Source organism: Lagopus muta, chromosome 1 (assembly GCF_023343835.1).
Source record: "Lagopus muta isolate bLagMut1 chromosome 1, bLagMut1 primary, whole genome shotgun sequence".
Lineage (NCBI taxonomy): Eukaryota > Metazoa > Chordata > Aves > Galliformes > Phasianidae > Lagopus > Lagopus muta.
This window is the reverse complement of record NC_064433.1, coordinates 56,319,460-56,341,440: the sequence shown is the minus strand read 5'-3', so window position 1 is coordinate 56,341,440 and position 21,981 is coordinate 56,319,460. Positions and strand designations below refer to the sequence as shown.

General features: G+C 41.6%; 1 protein-coding gene across 4 annotated transcripts in view; it reads right to left on the bottom strand.

The window, feature by feature from the left end:
- The window catches only part of TMEM178B (transmembrane protein 178B), a 231,879-nt gene that overhangs the window by 160,806 nt on the left and 49,092 nt on the right, over positions 1-21,981 (bottom strand). For all 4 annotated transcript variants that reach the window (XR_007373872.1, XM_048931082.1, XM_048931093.1 and 1 more), the window contains exon 2: positions 13,791-13,904. Coding sequence is in view for 3 of the 4 variants with exons in the window: in XM_048931082.1 (XP_048787039.1) it covers positions 13,791-13,904 (114 nt within the window). In the remaining variant the exon portion in view is untranslated. The remainder of the gene's footprint in view (positions 1-13,790; positions 13,905-21,981) is intronic.

Below are 21,981 nucleotides of genomic sequence, written 5' to 3'. Positions count from 1 at the left end.
TGCTGGGCAGTGCAGCCAGTGACATGGACCACAAGTAAATAACAAAACAACACACAAGGCCTCTCCTATGTGTACTTTTTTGGGGAGATGCCCACTAACTATCAGCAAACATACTTTTAATTGCTTTTTTTCTTTTGTCACTCACTCAAAATGAAGAGATTGATCTCTATTGATCCAGGAAAAAGCTCGCTTTGTTTGCTCTTCCTTTCTGTTGCTTATCAGGGTTGTACGAAGAGCTTGACACACACAAAGACTGAAAAGTAAATTAAAGTAATGAGAGAGTGATGGCAAACTCACATCAATCTCATTCTCTACCAGACTCTGCTGCAAAAAAAAGGTGGTGGAGGCAACGGCTTCTGGTTATTTTCACAGTTGTACCAATGACTATTTCTACATGAATCTAATGCATCAGTATTGATGCATAACAAACAGAGAGGTTCTCTCTATACACAGAAGAGCATCTAAACATCCTGTCTTTATTTCCCTCAGCAGTTTCCCATTATTTTGTTCTCTATCTCTATTTTTCCCCAGCTGCTTACACAGATTACTTTGGCATCCTTATTCATGTTCTTCAAACGCACCACTAAGATCTAACCCCACCTCACTTTTGGGAGAGAAAAGCCCACCAGCATCCCAGTCATTAAAGTTCATCTCGCCACTTACTGCTCTCCTCCAAGGCTCCAGGAGTCCTGCTTTTACACCTAGGAGCGTTTTCTCTGCTCATGACTACAACACAGGAATAAGACTTGGAGAGAAGCAGTGTTCCTCCAGCTGTCAATCATGCCACCAAACAGCCACCCACCAGACATCCTTCTCTTTCCATCAACATCACAGCGTGAAGAAGACAGCTGTCAAAGCTGGTGGCATTCTGCCCCAAACCGCCTCCCCCAGCCCTGCCAAGATGAGACTGCTGTGTGGGTCAGAGCTGCTTGTAGATAACCTGGGGCCATGTCAGCATCCTACCTACATCCTCTTTGACTGAAGCTCCTGCCAACTTCACAGCCAAGCCTGCAGTTCCTATAGGCAATAATCGCCTGGGGATTCTCTCTCCTTGGTCCCTTGCCCTGGATGAAATCCCTTCAGCTAATGAGACCCCCCTCCGGAGACTGCACCACCAGGTTTAGGGGCCTCCAGACCTTACTATGGGGTCTTGAATCCTACAACAGCGTCTACTGTTGGTTTCAATGCCTCTTACTCCTCTCATGCAGGGTTTTTTGTTTGCTTTTCTACGTCCTGGCTTCCAGACCTTTTTTCTACAGACACTAACAAAGCCACCTAAGCACTATTTTGATACAGCAACAGATCAACTCTTCAGCTCTACGAGAAAAGAAAGTGAAAACTCATCATGAACCCAACAGGCTGATGACAAGTGTTCTCTTTTCTGGCCAGTGAAATACTGAGTCTCCTCCAATAGTGATAAAGAAAAGAATAACTTTAAATTACACTTGTCGTCCTCGACTGCTGCAAAATGGGGATTCATTTACCTCTGAAATTCTGTTCTCTTGCTTGTGTAGGAGATGCCTGCCTGTGGAAAGCTGAGGCCAACATCATTAATCAGAGAAACCTATGAAATAGAAGCCAAAGAGAGACATCAACTGTTCTAACTCACCTATACATCACACAAGTGCCGCTGCCTATACTATCTTTGGTCCATCAAAGAGTTTAACTTAGCAGTGCTGTCAATTCAGCTCTTTATAGAACCACTGGTTCCTCCTGGAAAACTTCGGCAGGACTTTTCCAAGAAGCAATGCAACTGCCATATTAAGTAGCTTTTAGGTTCCTATGTCCCTGTTCCTTGCTTCAAAAGGCTTTTACGTGAAATATTTGCTTCTTGAAATGAAATTCTCAACTTCTTTTGCATGAAAAATCTTTTGTCCTGAAATGATTCCAAGATAGACTTTTCCACTTCAAATGAAGAGAGTACAGAGGTCTAGTGCTCCAGCAAACATAGGTTAAACATAGCTGCCGAGGCTTGGTGACTAAATAAAAAACATCACTTTTATTCTGACAGCAATAAAAAACATCTTCAGAAAGAAGATGGTAGGTCCTGATATGCTGAGATTCAAGGTATGAAGATACTCCTGAAAGAAGCAAAAGACCACCTCAACTTAGATTTCCATTGGAGGAAGTCACAGGCAGCTCTAAAACAGGCTGGCAGAGGATGGCTCCCAGCTAGTAAGGATGGTGCAGGACCACACTACTCAGTTATCTGGTTCCTCACCTGTGCTGTTTTGGGATGAGGTGTTGAGTCGGCTGCAGCAGCTCTGCTGGCTGTGGAGATTTGCCACACAGGACAGATTCTCCCCAGGACCCATCAGAAGGGCCATTTTGAAATTAGCTGCCTGCAGTTTTCTACTCAGTATGCATTTCTTCTTCCAGATTTTTCTATGGCTCTGTAATAGGACTGATTACAAGTATCATTTCTCTAAGCACACTCATTTGATGACTTCTCAAATAAAATGACAGTGAAGATTACTTGCAGGCAAGAGACTGACTACAAGTATGTATTATTCTTGCTCTGTGTATCAGTTGTCATGACAATCAGTAAGGACACTGGTTTAAAGTCCAATTCATACATGGCATAAAATTCATCAGCACCTACATATACACTAAGGAAGACAATTTTTGAAATTATAGATTCTAGTTGTTCGCTCTCAGACATCTCTGAAGACCTTGTTTTTAGAAGGTGCTGAGGAACCCCCGTTTTCTATTCCTTAACTCATTACTAGCCTCTGAGGGCTTTTTTCAGGCCATTATTTCTAAGAAAAAAATTGCCATTAATGTACGTAATGGATTCTGGTTTGGGTCACTAAGCTTTCATGTGGAAAATATTTTTTTCTACTTATCTCTAGAAAAAAAAAACATTTTTCCCTATACAGAACTTTGCAATGGTCCTTTCTGAGAGAGAGGCAGCAAGAACTCTGGCACTACAGGAGGCAAGGTTGTCTAGCACTTACAGCAGTGGGAGGTTGGAGACCTGAGTTCTGTTTCTGGCTCTCCCACTCACTCTCTGCGTGCATTTAGCAGGTCCATTAACTTCCCTGTAAACTCTCTTTTCCTACATGTGAAATGGGTGTACTGGGCTGCGTTCTTCTTTCTGCACCCTGTTTATGTCAGAAGGATATTGAGTGAAAAGCATTGCCCAAGTGTTTCAGAATGCTGGGATGGAAGGGGCACTTCACAGCCAGCAGCTCCACTAACACCAGCAATATGCAATTCTGAAATCCATTTATTTGCACTGATTTAGTGCCAAAATATCAAGAAGTCTAAATTTAAAGGAGCACTTTTTCTTTTCTGAAAACTCTATGGAGTATTTCCCACCCAGATGCTGATTTCACTTGTTTTTATATCTCCAAACGTCTACTGGCACTATTGTTCTGGAATAAATATAAGCAAATCTAAACTCTTTGTACCCTACCCATTAGCCTCTACTGATTAGCATCTTCGTGCATGTGGATTTGTGCCTCTACTGACTTATTCCCAATAGTGGCAACAACATTTTGCAGTTTAACCCTTTGTTTCTCATAGCACCACAGTCAAGCATGACAGCTGTAAGGAACAGCATTACACTTTGCTCTCATCTGTAATTGTACCATACTGTAGAATGGATTCTGTAAGAGGAAAACTGTAAGAGGAAAACTGATTCAGTATGTGTCCGTGATGAGTGAGGAGCAGCCAATACAGAGTTAATGCACTGCTAAAGATTTTACCAGATAAAACAGTTATTCAGCCACCTCCATGTCCCCTGCCATAAAATTTTAATAAACCCGGTCTTATGGGAAGGAAGGAAAGATGTGGACACTGCTCAATTATTTACAGCCATTGTTGTGCATGACAAAGAAGTCCCTCTAATGTCAGTAAGTGATATTCTTCCATTGATTTCATTCTCGGTACATCTAGGTGAGAATCAAGTTTGGGAAGAAAAAAATAAAAAAATAAACAACAAGAAAATGAACAGGGATGCAAAGGGCAAGCCAGAAAAGACAGATTTGGAGGCAGAAATGATAGAGTTTGTGTTTATGAAAGATATTGATCAATTCGACACACCACTGACAGATACTCAAATTAGCTGTCATAATTCCAATGATGCAGAGGGACACACAGACTTATGCTCCATTAAACACAACCTACATCCAGAGCAGTCAGATGAGATTTGAGAGACGGAACTCTGAAGTCCCACAGGAGATTCCTGCAGTTGATTTATATTCCTGATTTCCCATTCCCTTACCAACTGCACAATCAGTTCCTGGAGGTGGGCAGAGAATAATTTCAGCAGCTAAACTGTGATTCATTCATCCAATTAAGGAGTCCTAGGATGGGTCCTGAGAAATCCTTCAGCTTCCTCCAATCTTCCTGGGACATGACTTAATTCAGCCCCTAACAATGTGGCTGAACTCAGGGCTCAGTTAATGGCAGGAGAGTCTAAGAACATAAAGCCGCATAAGTTTTCATACATCAATGTTCATACATTTTAGATCTTTTAAATTCAAAACTAGGACAACGCTCTGGCTGTACATGAGAATCAGGTTTATTCCAAAATTCAGGGTATAAAGTGCACCACTGAAAAACAGTAATTAAACTGGCAACCACTGCCTAGAAGCTATCACTATACAAAAATCACCTCCATGTTTCAGCCTGAAGCTTCTGTCAGGGTCAAAGCCAGGTTGTTTGATTCCAAGTTTGTTGGCAACTATTTCATGCTGGCTGCTGTGATGTTCCCCTGTGGATGGTGTATGGCTTCACGAACAAATCACAAAAATCTAATTTCCAAAGTGTTCCACTTAAGTCTTTCCCCTAGCACTGGTGCAAGGAAGCACTTACTCCTCATTACTAACCCTGTGTGTGGCGTGTGGCATGTAATCACCTTGAAATATTTCACTGACTAGCTTTCATCTTGCTAACAGTGTGGGGTGGGGCACCAAACTGGGGTATAAATAAACCAGGATATAAATCATCATAAACCAGGCATTAAATCGGTATATAAATCAAAAATTATAGAAGTCAGAGCTGGAAAAGACCCATTAGATCACCCTGTTTGTTCTTTGTGTTCTCACCCTAAGAATGTGCAAGGCATCATTCTTGATTAGCCAAGAGACATAGAAGAACGCCTATCTCTCCCCCTCTGTCTCTCTCAAGAGGGAAAGAAGGGAAACAGAGCTCACTGCATGCATATTAATAAAGCTGTATTTTGACTGGCTGAATGACTGGAAATGATTAGCAATGGTATGTGTTACCTGTCAACATCTCCACGTTGCAACAAGCAAGATGTCTCTAATGCTCCTCTGCGAAAGTCACAAGGCTGGATGGGGTTTTTTCCCAACTTCCTTGCGTTCAGAACAGCTCCTTAAGTACCCTACAACTCTTTTCTATGACAGAGGTAAAAACATGCCTTCATTTTTCCAGCATAACAGGAGGCAACATAAAACACCATGTAAGCCAAGGTGAATTCAAGTGTCTGCATGTACAAATACAACAAAACCAAACAAAAAAATATCAAAACACTTTGAAAGCTGCAGTATCAAACATACCCAAGCTAGCAAATGAAAACTGTGACCCCTTCAAAAGGGGCAGCGTGAAAGCTGGGAACCCATGCAATGCTGTAATTAAGAGTGGTAGGTGCTGAGATCAGTCGGCTGACTTACAGCTCCTGCTCCCTCACTCACAAGTGCTTTCCTCTATGCTTACCCCTGAAGTCCTTGGTGACAAGAGGCCAATTCATTTAAGAAATCTTTTTAGATGCAGTCTCTAACCATGTTCTCATTTTCTCTGATCCCAGCATGAGTTGGGGTGATCGTCTGAAGTCTGATTTATAGGCTGTGGGACACTCATAGATGCCAAATACTGTAAAAAACAAGTCTCAGTCATCTCCAGTTGGACACCAAAAAGCAGTTAATTTCAATTCTCAAGTCTAAAATGGAAGTTACAGCTCACCTCAAAAGGTAATTGTGAATACTTTTTTTTTTTTTTTACTATCCCTTCCATAATTCATTACAAGTGTCACAAAGTTCATGAAATAGTTAAATATTCTGTCTGTAGAGCTGCATTTTGCAATAAAAAGGTCAGCAAAAAATATATTAGGCACTGAAAAACTCAAATATTGAAGTGGTGATTGAATGAGAACAGAATATCCAAACAAATGGAACAAGGCAGTGGTCCTGTAGAAAACTTTATGTTTTTTAATAAGGCTCGATAATAAGCGTGCTCAAAGACAAATTAAGGTCATGTTTTCAGCTTGTGCTCTGTCATCTTCTGACTTAACATGTTTGTATTTGCAGCCTTAAAGAGGCTCAGATGATTTTGTGACCTGTATGTTCTTAACAGATGCAATAGCAGGAGTTCTAGCATGAGGTTTCCAACAAACTCAGCAGAATGAGACTTCTGACCACATCAGAGTCCCTTGTTATGTGAGCTGATGTAGGAACCAACAGGAGTAAGATGCCAAGCTGTTTTCTACCATCTATCAGTGATCCTGGTAAACCGGAGAGGTACCAGAGGACTGGAGGCTTGCCAATGTGACTCCCACCTACAAAAAAGGTGGTAAGGAGGATCCAGGGAACTACAGGCCTGTCAGCCTGACTTCAGTGCCAGGAAAGGTTATGGAGCAGATCATCGTGAGGGAGACCACAAGGCAAATGTAGGACACCTGGGGAGTCAGGCCCAGCCAGCATGGGTTCATGAAAGGCAGGTCCTGTTTGACCAACCTGATCTCCTTCTGTGATCCAGTGACCCACATGGTGGATGAGGGAAAGGCTGTTGATGCAGTTACCCAGACTTCAGCAAGGCCTTTGGCACTGTCTCCCACAGCACTCTCCTGGAGAAGCTGGCAGCCCATGGCTAGGACAGGTACACTCTTTGCTGGGTGAAGTACTGGCTGGAGGTTTGGTGGTGAATTGAGCAGGCTCTTGTGCACTTTGCATAATGCTTCAGAGAATCTCCTTCCCTGCTCATTTCCTATCCCCACTGTCACCCATTTTTGCATCTCCCCTTCTACCATCCCAGCCCTTATCCTAGTCTCCATATCCAATAATCCTTCGTTTCACCTGTCCTACCTCATCAGTCCAGATGAAATTTTTCTCCTTTCCTTGTCTTAATCTTCTCCCTCCTCAACCTATCTATCTTTTCCTACTATTGCAACATAGGATGGGGAGTTATATAGACTCTTCCATACTCCTTCTCTGCTCTTCTCCCTCTAAGATAAAGGTAGCATGCAGATGGGAAAGCTATTTTCTGGTGTAGGTATTAAGGTCACTGCCATATTAGCAGAGCCTAAGATGAAATCTAGCAGAAGGCAGTAAAATCCCTTACAAATTTATAACAGTTTTCTTGGCATCAAAAGCTAAGACCATTTTTATATCTCAACTTGAAATAGCAAGATATGAAGAAAACCCTACAGCAGAGAGAGAAGGGGAAAAAATGTTTGTCACTGCCACCTGGTCAGTAGCTTTGAGAATGACAAATACTATGGAGATCTAACACCAGACCTCCAGGCACACAAACACCTGCTGCATGGTTAACTCCAGGATGGCTCTCCTGTCTTCTTAATAACCAACCTATTAAGGAATGACATCATATCATCAGCCAAATGGCACTGACCAGCAGGATGGTGTCATACTTCAGGGTGTTCCTCCATCTGGGTGCAGGGGTAGCTAATTAAAAATGAAACATCTCCTTGGAGAGGAAGACAGGAATGGAAAGGGACCCAAGGGAGTATGGTTGAGTGCATGGAAGAAAGCAGCAGGAGAAGCTGCCTATTTATTTCAAACACTACTTTCAGTAGTACTCAAGGCAAAAAAAGGAAAAATTCTCTTGGGTCAGCACTTAATACAGATACAAAAATGAAATATTTACTGTTGTTTATAAAATCATCTGACAGGGTCAAGCCACAAGCCTACTGGTGTTACTAATGCATTGTCAAGCTATGATCTGAGATTGTGTGCATATCTCAGCATGTTGCTTCACCGGCTTGAGAAGCCTGTAAATTTACAAGTGTAGACATTACTGTCTTCTCCAGAGCACTAATTGCTGCCTCTCCCATCTCCCAGTATCACAACCGACATCCACAACAGAAGATTCTTCCAGTCCCCCTGCCAGTAGTTTTACTGGTAGTAAGGAGATAACTGAATGCTTTCCAGGCCTAACTGGAAGCCTAAAAGAAGCCTAGTAATAATGAATGCCTTATTCTCCTAGAGACTGCAAAGTTTGAACCATTAAGGCTGATAAAACCCACTTAGACTTCAGCATAAAAGAAGCTATATAAATTAAAATGCTACCACTCTTACATCCTGTAGAAATCCTTCATTTCCTCCAATACATGCTCTTCTCAGAATGTGCCAGGCTATTACTTTTGAATTCACAATTCATTTTTTATGCAAATGGCTTTCAGAACACCACAAACACAGGATTATTGCCATTTTCAGCAGAGAAGGCAAATGTTATCATTTCAATTAACACAGAGTTCATGGTTCTTCTTTTTCTGACAATGCATCTCCCCATGTCAATGCTCTAAATTCAGATCCCACATCCTGTGACCTCACAGCAGGAGTTCACGCATTTGAGACACGGTTGCCTCCAAAGCAGTTTGGTGACAGTTTCTAACTCAGCTGTGCAGGAGGAGATGTTTCCGTTGCAATTTCAGTCATGATCTGCCCTGATGGAACACATTCCTTTTTCCTGGACACAAAATAGCTGCTTGCCCAGTAGCGTGGAGCTCAGATCTAGGTGGCACAAACAGAAGTCCCAGCTCTTGTGTGGCCAATTGTAATTCAAAGTAAAAATTCAGGTTTGTGATAGGTGAGAAGGAAAGAAAAATAAGAGGCTGGAAGACATCTGTCTATCTTGTATGATTGACTCCATGAGTCAGCAAAATAAGCTTTTGGAGAGAAGGAAGGAATTTTATATCCCTTCTGGAAATGTTCATGTGATGCAGTGGAAGCTACAGGGAGCTCTGCCATACAAAGGCTCTGAGCATCATGCAGCATTTGCTCTGTTTCAGCTACTAATGCAGGAGAAAGAAGACACAGAGGTTTGGCTTGTTCTCAGAGAAAAGGGTCTCATTCTTTAAGAACATGCATCACTGCTTGTTTGCAGTAATTTCTTTGCCTGTCTTAGATAAGAGAGTCCTAGAAAAGCCCCTTTTCCCTGCTTCATCTGACAAGACATCAGTGAGGAAGACTGGAGTGACCCATAAGCAACAGCCCCATGTGGCTCAGGACAGTTCTGAGACCAGAGGAGGTTAACTCACAATCCTGTGGTACCTGCTTCCTGCACAACTCTTCTTGCTGAAATTGGTCTCACAGAATGGATGCACAGAAGTCCCACAGCAAATACAAGTATGTTCATAGGCACAAGTGAGTGAGAAAGCATAAGGTCTAAACAAAGAACCTGGAGGCAAAAATAAAACATCATACTAGACTGGATCTAAGGAAGTATGAAAAAACCTATTTCCTCTTATCTTTACCTTCCATCTGACTTAAGCATGTTTATTTTCCAAAATGTTTATTTTCCAAACTATGTGTATATTTGCCAAACTATGGCTAGCCTTCTTCACAGAACAGTTGGTCCTTAGACTGCCGCAGAAGAACACTGTAGAGCACAGGTTGTCTAAAGCCTATAAGCAAAAAAGAAAAAACAAAAACAAAAACCAACAACAAACAAACAAAAAACCAACAAAACAAAACATGGCCTTCCTACACTCTGATAGTATAAAACAGCATCACTCATTGGCGTGTCTGGTTTTACTCCAAGGAACAAACTGGAATGGACTTTGGGTGCCTTACACCTCCCTCTCTCCCTCACAGTGGCCTTAGAGAACAGATGCCTGGAGATGTAGATTCCTGGAGGATATCAGACTGAATATAACACATATTGAAAACTGTAGTACAAACAGTAACAAAGCAAACAATCTTTCACTTTCTTTTATAAAATATGCCGGGCAATGGCTTCCTGAAGTTTTTAAATAAGATTAAAAAAACGTTTCCTGTCCAAAGCTTCCTGGTTGGATGCTTATTCCATGATGTGAAAATGCCTCACACCATTTCCAATGCCTATGCTATACTCCATGAACTCTATGAACCCCTGCCATGACCATTTTTCCCATGTTTCATGAGCATGTTTGTAGCACACAAAGTAAACCTATGGGAACAAAACAAAACATATGGAATTAAATACAATAAATATAGCACCGTTCTGACTTTTAAATTTCTGTTCAAATGGCATGTACCTCCATTTCTAAAAGGATCATTGGTGCTGGTAGGGGGCTTCAGAAGCCAGAACAGTGCACTATGTTTCTGTACATAAGGAGGGGGTCAAAATGTGATTCTACAACTGACACAGTCATAGAATGGCTTGGGTTGGAAGGAACCTTAAAGCCCATCCAGTTCTAATCCCCTGTCATGGGCCAGGTTGCCACCCACTAGGCCATGCAACCTAGCCTCTAAAATCTCCAGGGATGCAGCATTCACAGCTTCTCTGGGAAACCTGAGAAGTCACACCATTACACTGGCAGCTTCCATGAAGTGACAGTTATTCATGCTCAAAGTTGTTGGATGCAGCATTCTTTCCCTTCTCCCTTCCCCTCTCAGCTTGTATAGACATTTGTTTTGTCTAATTAGATGAACATTATCTCCTGACAGTAGCAAGTTGGCAATACTACAATCATTATTCCCTACATCCCTATTTAACCAGAGACAGTTGAGAAGAAGTGATTGCAGGGAAGTGAAGTCCTATTTCCCCAGCTCACGATGCCATAGGCAATCAATTCGGAGCAAAGGTTCCATCTTGAAAATGTCAAATAGAATGAAAAAAGACAAAATCAAAAGTGATAAAGTTAGGTCCAGCCATTCCTTCAGGTCCAGATTCTTGTCTGAGTTTTTCTAGCACAGCTGACAGCATAGCTATAGGAAAAACTGCTTTCTGTACCAGTGGGTGCCATGGGGTCCTTGGCCTCAAACCAATTACCCATCTCCCACTCCTACAACACAAGAGAAACTGCTAGAGCACCAGTCCTGTCTGGTCAGCCTGAAAAAAGTAGTCTGCTGAGCATGGCTGGAGTCCTCTCTCTTCTGCACCCCAACCAAGTATGCAAGTATGTCAACAGAATTCCTTCCCAGGCCCATTCTTTGCTTCTCTTGCACCAGAGAAGGAAAACAACCAGTACTGAAATACAGATATATCAAAAGACAGCAGAAGCTTCTGCCTGGAAGTGGTATTTTCTTTATAGTATGAACAAACACTCCACTTTCACCTTTCCAGTTCCCCTGAAATTTTCCAGATGCAGTTTAATCCCAGTGTCTCATCAGGATACAGAGTTTTTCCTTTCTCCCATTTTATGTTACAGATCTGAGAAATTACTCATATGGAGAACATGAGGAACAACAGGTCTGTTCCTTTATTGCCTGTACACTGAGGGAAAGAGAAATTATGAATAGGGAATTGTTCAGAGGAAAATAATGGTCATGCTGACTTAGAAAGTTTATGCTGCCTCAGGAAGAGCAGTGGGGAGCTGAATTAACTGTGCCCTGGATGAAACTAGTCCAGAGGTATAGAACTGTGTCAGCTGCTAAGGAAGGGACTAAGATTACAGGGACTTTCTGAAAGTGCTTAATGATGTAGGGGTGGCTGCTCAATCACAAAGCTTTTCTAAAGGGAGAACATCCCATGGCCTAAATGTTATTTGAAAAAAAATTGCTATTGGCCTCATCTTTTGGAAGATGTTGTAGAGGAAAAAAATAAAATTGCAAGATGTACATACAATTTGAATGCAAAATGGGCTCCAGATCCTTCACTGGCTTACTCCATACATCATACACTCAGCATTGTACTAAACCACTCTGGAGAAGAAAGCTTCAAGGTACCTTTCTTTCCACGTCTTTCCAAAGCATGAATCTGGCTATCTACATCTACCTGCACTTATCTGACTCATGAATCAGCACAAAAATCTGGGTCAGAAATACATACACACACCCAGGCACTTGGCGCAACCTCCTTAGGAAAGAAACAAACAGCCTCATTCTGAAAGAGCTTCAGATCACATCAGATATGTTAAAGTGTAAGCACTGCGTATAGGCTGCCACTTTGGAGACTGCCAAATGTACTCCTGAAAGCTTCAGTCAGCTGCCAACACCATGCTCAGGAACTTGCTGATCCCATCAAGGGGCACACACACTGAAGGACTAACGTTGCCAGACATTTAGTAATTACATTTAAGTTGTGGAAAAACATCCAAAGAGCATGAGGATAACCCATTACGAGACACTGCAGAAATAAAGATCAACTTCAAGACAATAATTCCTATAGTAATTAGTGAGATTCCCAGAGGATAATCACAGAAAAGTCATTACTGCTCACAGCAGTGGCGAAAGCACACATACACAGCCAGAAGCATAAACCACAGCCTCTTTGTACTGCAACTTAACAGAAGATGTCCTTTTCTGAGGGAGCAGGAGGGAGTAGGGTGTTTGTTTTCTGCACACAAAGACTAATAATGCTAACATAAAACTGACACCAGTGGACATGGCATAGAAGCAGACAACCTGAAAGGCACTGAACAACCTGATCTTCTAAATTTAGGGACAAACAAGTGCCACACTGTGCAAGGCTGGCCTCTTACAACCTTCTGAGATGGATGGAGAGGCAGGAATTCAGTATTCCTTTTCTTCATCACATCAAAATAATTTATCCATAGACATCAAAATAATAATAAAGGATCCCAGTAGGTCCCTCCAAAACTACTTTAATGCTTTATCAAATATTGCAGTGGGTGTACAAGAACTAACAGAAACCAGATTTGATCTTACCAATTCAAGGAGTGAATGATATGGTAACAGCTTCTCCTTCCCAAAGCTTAAAAGCATCCTCCAGAGAAATAGCTCAATGAGGCAGGAGTGAAACAGGTACTGAAAGCCCTGGAAACACCAGAGTTCTAACATATTTCTCAGACAGTTTGGACTTGCTGCTTACAATTACCTTCTGAGATTATGCATCAATATCAGCATTCTTTAACTTCCATTATTTCCAAAGGGCTGTTTACTACTTGCACTGAGGCAGAGGAACCCTGGACATTCATCAGTAACCATGACTGCATAGTAACAAAAGGAAGTTGCAGTGCTATCCTTTCTTGCAAAATCCTACCTCTTCTATTTGGTTTGTGAAAGCCATTTTCCAACTCCAAGATGAGGAAAAAGCTTTAAAGCTCTCCATATAACTCAAGGCAGTTCCATCTCTGTCGGATTTTGTTGCTTAAGCAAATGTTACAAGTTGATGATCACCAGGTACTGTTATCACTAAAGGCTAAAAGCTCCTTCCCTGTTCCTTTGAGGGTGCAGCATCTCTTTCTACATCTTCAGAAGAGAGTGATGCCACACTTACCAGGAGCTGCAGGCAGGAGGACATATTCTACAGTAAAAGCCAGCAATGAATTCTGCTGGAAGCAGGAAACAGCAGCAGCATGAAATGCAGGAAGACATACTTACAAACTGAACATTCTACTAAATTAAAAAAAATAGGGCATTGATCTTGTTATACATTTTCATATTTAACTACATATTAATCTCTGCATATAAAGATCTCTTCCCACCACCAATTCTTTATGCCTCAGCAGAATTTCTATTCAGCAGCAGAAATAGCCATGTAGGTCTTAAGTACAAATTGATCCATCTGCTATAAAGACTAACTGCATGTGAGAACACAAGTCTAAGCGAGTTGTCTGTCAATTTCCCCATTCTCGTTTCTTAGCGAGTACCTCCCTCAGTCTGTACGTGAGGAAAATGGAGAAGAAAGCCAGCAACACTTACGCAAGGCGTGCCACTCATCCTGGCGGATTGTCTTGGTGATGTTGTAGGTGAGGTTCTTGGGAATGGTCGCTGAGGAGTAGTGGTACTTGATGTATGAGCACCGCTCAATTGCTCCTGGAAAGGGAAAAATACAGAAGGGAAATTGATGTTACATGAATGCAATATGTTCTCCCAGCTGTAGACTAGATGGACCTGACAAGCAAAAGTAAAGACTGAGAGAAAATCAGTCCCTGCCATCAATCCAGTGTGGCAGCCAGTACTACCTTTGGCATATGATAGGCAAAAGCAATCTGTAGAAAAAGCTCACATGCAAAATTAAGATACAACAAAGGCTACACAGCAGCTGTCAGAGCTGTGCTTTCACCACCGGGTAGAACGTGGCAAGTCACTCCTTCTTTCCTTTCTTTTCCCAGAGCCACGAGCTAGCAATATGTGGGCTAGCATTTACCACAGAGAAATCAGAAATTCCCATTGTAGCTTATCTTGCAATAACACTTCTGTGGGCAGGCTTCAGGAGATGTGCAAAGCAAACAGCTTTCATCTTATCTTCAGTAATAAAAATCACCACAAGAAAAATACGTATTTATAGAAAACAGTTTTTCAGACTACATTCACCCCACAGCCAAGAATCAAGACAAGCAGAAGCAAGTGTCACTGGTTATGGCAGCAACTGGAAGGTACCCAGCCACTTTCACAGCAGACTCAAATAGAATTTATAAGCACCTCTGGATAATAGGCTTCAAATGACAACACAAATGGCTGGAACAGGCAACATTTTTGCCCTTAGAATCATAGAATTGCTCAGGTTGGAAGAGACCTTGAAGATTATTGAGTCCAACCACAACTTAACCATACTACCCTAACTCTAACATCCCTCTGCTAAATCACATCCCCAAGCACCACATCCAAATGGTTTTTAAATGCATACAGGGATGGTGACTCAACCAGCTCCCTAGGGAGCCTATTCCAGTGCTTAACAACCCTTCCTGTAAAGAAGTTTTTCCTGATATCCAACCTAAACTTACCCTGGTACAACTTATAGGATTTCATCTGCATTCTATGGAAAAAACCAACCACGTGCTTCTTCTGCTTGACTTCTGGTCACAAACTCATATTTTCCTTTTATAGCCAATTTTCTTCCTCTACAATCATCACACCTCCAGGCCATCCTCTTCTGGCAGCTCTCTGCACAGTGTCCTCAGAGGAATGGGCCTGGCATAGCCCAATGCTTTTTGTGAACTATAGCCTCACCAATTTCCACATCTGATTGGAAGTCTGTGACAGCGCAATCATTCTTGCACTGGTGAAAAAGTAGTAAAGTTTCCTGCATCCCTCTTGCCAGTACCCTTAACTAACACTGCCTTCATTAGACCCTCTTACTGAGCATTCAGATTTAAACCTCATGAAAACCATTTTTCCATTAATATTACGGTATTTTGGAACAGCCCTCTAATAATTAAATCTCAAGCATCTCAAATGCTGATGTCTGCACTGTTTGCTATTAGCTACCACTGTTTAGAGGAGCAACTGCTCTGGAATTGCAGTTATGTTTTAAAAATGCATTAAGACATGCACTCAGAAGAATTAAATGAAGCAATGATTTATGTAAATGAGAGAATGACATACCAAGAAGCATGCAGACCACACTAACTGGCAACAGAACCAAAAAGGCAGAGGCATTAGCCTTACATACAGCTCCAAAGTGTTAACCATGTTTTTACGCCTCTAGAAATATAGGTTTCTGCTTTGGGATGCAAAATATTACTTGGGACAGATTCTGACCATACACCATGAATTCACAGCATGAATAAAAAAACCCCATGCAACAAAATTATTAGTTACCCCTGAGTAGACTAAGCATCCTCCCAAGTTACTGCAATACAGACATTGGAGGTCCTCTCTGTTTGCTTCTTTTAAGCATTCCTCGCATTCTGCCTTTGACAGCAATTAGATCAGACAAAGCCAAATATTATAGGGGAAAAAGGCAAAATATTTACATATGTATCCACCCGCCCTGACAGCGTGATGGGCTTCTGTGTGAATCTGCACCATCTGGGCACCAAATGTACGCCCAGAATTAAAGTTTCAAACCAAGAATAGTATTTGGGGGGGGAAAAAAAAAAATCTAGTGTGGAAAGAGCTTTGAATTAAAATAAAGCCTGAAATTGCAACCTTGTCTTCACACGGGTTTTTCTCTTCACTTCCGCTTACCTGCTCTCATGGATCTGAAGTATTGGCAAGAAAGTGGAAAAACATTTATTTGTCAGGAAATAATCATTACATTACCAGATACCTGCCTAGAAAAAGATTGATACAGCTAGCTGACAAGAACACAGAGCCAAGACTCAAATTTAAAGCAAACAAAAGGAAGAGTTTGTAAAAGATTCTATTCCATTGGCTGTAATTTCTTCAAATAATCATCCAGTTTCTAGCAAAGTTAATCAAACATCTCATTTTTACTGCAAATACTTTTAGTAGTAATGCACAGAACTTTTCACTGATTTATATTACCACAGCCTAAAGCACAAAAGATTATGGTCTAAATTCAGATCACACTTGACCATACATACAATTTTAGACTTATGCTTCCATTCCCATGACTTTAATGAGTCTTAAGTATACATTTACAGACTACCTGGACCTAAGAGTGTGATTGCAGTGGCAGTGATACAGTGGTATCCAAAGCACACTCAACTGTGAGCGGTAAATTCCATGATGATCTCCGTTCCAGCCACACCATATTTGCTCGCTCTTCCTACATCTAAATAAAATTCTGACTACTAGCCAATTAACATCCTAATTCCAACCAAGAGTTTGAAGGGACCAGGAGGGAGAAGTGCTCTTTGCAGATGATGAGGCTGGTCACTGAGTGCCCTGAGGGCTGATCAGAGCACGGAATGATTCCCCACATCTGTTGTACTGAAGGAAACAGGCCCTTAGGTCAGGCAGACAGGGATGCTGCTCCTAGATTTTTCACCCTTCTCTGAAGCATTAAGCACGGATTCACTGCTGGAATAAGTCTAACCAATTTCTGGTTACAGAGTCTAACACATTTCTTGTTCGTCCTAATCCAAGGTTTTGGGCTCAATAAGTCTACAATACAACAGAGGTCAGCCCACATGAAAGGAACCAGCAGGAAAGCACAGCTAGAAGTGTGCAGAGTAAACTGTTGTACTACCCTTATGAGGATGGGTGCTCAGGGAGGAATCTGCAGTTGTAACTCTGTGGTTGGCATCTATCTGCTCCAGCAAAGTTCAGTTGCCAAGTGAAATTGAGCTGAGGGAACTAGAGGTACCTTTACCCAAAGCAGCTTTGCAATGCCACTAAGCGTAGTGGCACTGCACATGCTGCTTCTGTCTTACTGAAGAAAATATCAGCTTGATTCCCATCATATCTATCTATTGAGCTATGCTCCATGCTATCGCCTTAGTGTATGAATTTCCTCTTCTCTGTTACAAAGAAAATCCTTGAAGCGTGCTATAGCAGGAACATCAACTGAAAATATTGTGCAATTCCTTTCTGTGCTGCTCACAGAACTATCCCAATGCTCTTGATGTGAGCTCAGCTGCTGGCAAAACTCTGCTCATTGGTTTGTGAGAGCAGTAAATGCTACCTTTGCAGAGGACCCAAACTGCCAGCAATGCAGGAGTGACTGAACTCTTCTCCCACTCAAAGCCAAACAGGATTGAAATCTATTATAAAGAGAGCTCATGCTGCTGGTATCCATACCATATGCCTGGTAAGTAAATGATTTTTCTCCAGAACTTTCCATCACCAGCTTCTTTAAGATTCTTTCAGCACTGCTCCGAGAAAAGCAGCGATGAAAACTCAGAATGCCACCCAGGCATTGGTCACATCAATCCTAAAATTTTGTACCTCAGAAGTGCACAGAAGAATTTTCCCCATGAGGCCAGCTTAACTTTTGCAAAGGTGGTTGTCAAGCTTCAGGAATTATACCATCACTGTGCCCATATGGTTTCACCTTCTGCATGACAAGGATCAGCTCCTCTGAGAGCTTTAGTAGTCCTTTAGTTGGTCCTTCACGAAACTGGTAACCTGCAGGAGCAGTTACTGTGTTCTGTGTTCTTAAGTCCTGTGTTCTTAAAATCACTTCAGATTCAGCCCAAGGTGGAATATCTAAGTTACTTTCATAGGTTACCTGACTAAACTCCCTCTTGTAAGTCAGAATTACAAGGTTTCCCATTTCCCCCTCCCTCCCTCCCAACTTTCAAGGAGGCAGACTGTGGAACTGTCCTTAAGCTTTAGGTACAGAGCCACCCAACGCCTTGTCAGCAAGTCACATTTGGTAAGTGAAGGGCTCACAGCTACGGAGCATTTCTAACACACTAAGTCTCTTTGCAGCAACTGTAGGGTAAGAATTATCAGGAACCACAGGTAGATGCAAGGAGCCAGCAGCTTATTTACTCTGGATGAACAACATCATTCCAAGCTCCACAACAAGCCAGCACTGACCTGGCAGGCACCTTGGTTTCTGTAGTAAGCAAATACCCAAAACCTAGTGATACCCACTCTTCTCCTGTAATATACACGCTGATTTCTAAGAAGGGTTCAGTTGTAAAGCTAGCATTTGTTTATTATGTTTCCTGCCAGGGCTTTTGATATCATGAGCTTCACTGAAAAGGCTGACACGGATGTTCTGAGCCTTTGCTACCTCCGGGCAGCTTTTCCTTCTGTTTTGTAGATACCTCTCTACAAACTATTCAGAGCAAGTAATTTATTCCACAAAATTCACCTTTTGTACTGGATCTAATTTTTACATATCTGTTTGAAAATTACTACACAAAGATTTTCTACTAAAAAGAATCTTAGCCTCTGGCTTGTGAGCTGCATTCACTGCATGTATCTGCTATTCATTACGAGAAACTGCCTTCTGTATGAGAAATTGCCTTAATTCCATGTTTTGGTTGCTATTCCTCATTGGGCGAGTATAACTATACCAAGCAAATGGAGGATGCAGTTTGGTCATTTAGCCTCTAGTTGTTTCACATTGTCTTCAGAAAATCTGCTGATTTCGAACAGAAACTGTTAGCAATTTTTTTCTTAGCATAACATTTCAGGAAGGTTCCCAGGGGCTGCGGTCATTACCAGGGCTAGATCAGGCTGTGTAAAGCAACTGCATCTGGCATTTACATCTGTTAAGACTTGATCTCAAAAGTCTTGTCTCTGTTGGAAAAGTTGATTTTTAAGTTGTGCTAGAATTTTATGTCACCTCCAAGTCAGCCCTGGCTATTGAGGTTGGTGCAGTTTAAGAAATGGTTGCCCTTGGCTGCATGTCCTGCCCTCAGTCTCTTAAATCATTTTGTATGAATCACCAGAGCTCATCTGCAGGCACACTTAATATAGGCAAGGTTGTCGCAGTTTCAGCATGCATTAACTGGTCAAACTGAAGCCTGGAGGAAGCCAGGAGGAGAAATAAGCTCTACCTTGACCATCCGCAATGAGAAAATTGCAAATCAGATATGCTGAGCAGTTAATGAACTCATGATGAGTAACACTGTATTCTTAATGAAGGCAGAGACTTCATTAGAAGATATTACAACACACTTAACAGGATTACTTCATTACCTCTGGAGTAATACTAACCTAGAAAGTATTGGTTAGGTGTTTGTGCCCATCTATATTCATATTAATGCCAAAGAAGTGGGAACATTATTCATTCGCATGAGTTATAGAATACTAAATGTCAAAAGAGTCCTCTAGGTGTCAACTGGCCCAATCCACTGCTCAAAAGAAGAAACAACTTCAAAGTTAAAATCAAATTCAAAGATATCTCAGGTTGCTCAGAACCTCATCCAGCCAAGTTTTAACACCTCCAAGAAAGAAACCTCTTTAAACAAACCCTTCCGACCACTGACCAGCACCATTATGATTTTTTTCCTAATACATAATCAAAATTTCCCTCGACTCCACATGCATATCTTGAATATTAGAATACCTAAGGGTAAAGTTCTAAAAATGTAGGAAGAATATGCAAATAACAGCACCTTAATCAACATGTCTGATGAATATTCATCAACTCGTATTCATAAATAGAAGCCAATGTTCTAATTAACAGCGCTCAAGATAGATTTTCAGCTGCAGTATGGGCCGAAGTCTCAGAACAGGAGATCATACTTGTTTGGGATGGCTCCAGCATCAGCCTGAACCAGGGCTCAGCTCACTGCCAGAAGGACTTGTTGCTGCCACTACAACTTCTGGCACTGACTGCTGGTTGCTGTGGGCATTGAGGAAATTGGGCTGATGCCTCCCTTTGGTTGAAAGGTTTTGTTTGTTTCTAAGACTAAGCTGCTGGCTCCTAGCTGGTACCTCTCTACAAGTAGGTGGATGTGCACTATCAGCTTCCATCCACCAGTTACAGGTTCATTTAAAGTTCAGGAGAGAGATGCACCACAGTCGCTTGCCCCACTCACTGACTCAAGTGCCACATCTTGAGGTAGACAAAAAATCTGTAGTAAAACTTTGTATGTATCAGCAGTGTTCTTTTGAAAATGACTTCCTACACCATCTCTTGTCACCATGCTTTTCTTCAGAACACAATACACTGCAGGATCATGCCAACTGGCTTCTTCACAAACAAAGCTGAATTGGAAGATGAGTTAATGGGAATTCTGCTACTGAGACAAGCACAGCAGTAGCACAGCAAGAGACACAGGTCTGCAGGCAAGTTGTGTGGAGCTGCAACTCCTTCTCTCCCAGTGCAATGGAAGAAGTGCTGTGGCCATCAGCAATTGCTCACACCAGCCACACTCACAAAGGCAGGCAAAAAAAGCCAGGGGCAGAGGGGTGAGACTGGCAAAACCAAGGTTAAAAAAAAAACTGCTTTCAGATCAATTGAAAAATTTTGTTCAGCCATAAAATTGAACTTATCTGTCATTTCTTTATTCTGTCTTTCTTTTCCAAGTGAATCCCTCTGCCATATGAGATTGTTTCACAAGTGGTTCGGCTTCCTTAGAAACACTTTGCTTAGGAGGTTATTATCTACATGAAAGTAAATGCTTCACCAACAGAACTTACTGTAAGCGTACTTAACAAGCACAGTACGAATTTGTATCTTTCTTGTTGGTAAAATGGAGATAGCACTAACAAAGGGACATTTCATAGTGAAATCTCTACACTGTTACCTAAATTTGCTTTTTACATCTGAATGACTTCACTGATCAACAGACAACACAATGAAGGCAGAACTCCAGTGAAACACACTCAGAATAAAACAGTATCTTCCATTTTACCTGAAAGAAAAGCTCACTTGTGTTCACTGAGCTGTCAGCCCCTGAAAGGATGAGGCATTCATAAGATAAATAGTATTCTGTCCCATAAATGGCACATACCCAGGAAATGCATTACAAGAATGTATGGCTTAAAGATTTTCCTTAGGAATGTGATCAAAGGTTTCTTCAGAGTGGCAAACAGAACCTTCCTGCACTTTTTTCCTCCTATTTTTTCTTTTACAGTTCATCTCACTTGATTTCCAGATAAAGGTCATCCCAGAACCTCCAGCTCAGTAAAACTTGTTAGATAGTGCCCAAGTGGCAATGCAGTCATGTAGAAAAAAAAAACAACACCAAACCACCACCAACAAAAAGTGAAATTATAGCAGAGAGCTTGATTGAAAGGGTCCAAAGGGTCCTACGTACTGCATTATAACACTGCCCACACAGAAATAGGGCAGTAAAGGACAGTATGCCATTTCTATTCTTCCCAGATCATCTGGGCCGAAAACCTTCCGGCTTACTTTCAGTAGTGACCCAATCTCTAAATATACAGGGGGGAAAAAAGTCAAATTCAAAGTGCATGTGGAACTACACGAAGTTTGTGGATGCAAAAGCTTTCACATATGGGCTGTATGGGGAACTGCATTCCTGGCAAGAGCTTCCATGTATTTCAGAATGGAACACCTACATTGCTTTCCAACTTAAAATTCAATGTGGAAACACCTAAAATTCCTTTTCAACCAGTGCATGAGTAAGGATAAGAGGTGCAAACACATCTGCATGCATGGAGCAGACAGTAAAATTTTCAGAGCAGAAAAAGAGAATGTGCCTGAAAAGCTTTTTCCAGGCCCGTTCTCCACATGCTCCATGAATATCCCAGCAAATGGCAGCTTCCTGAAAGCATCCAGCTGGGGGAACATATATATTCCACCCTTGATAAGAAAAGAATCCAAGTATGA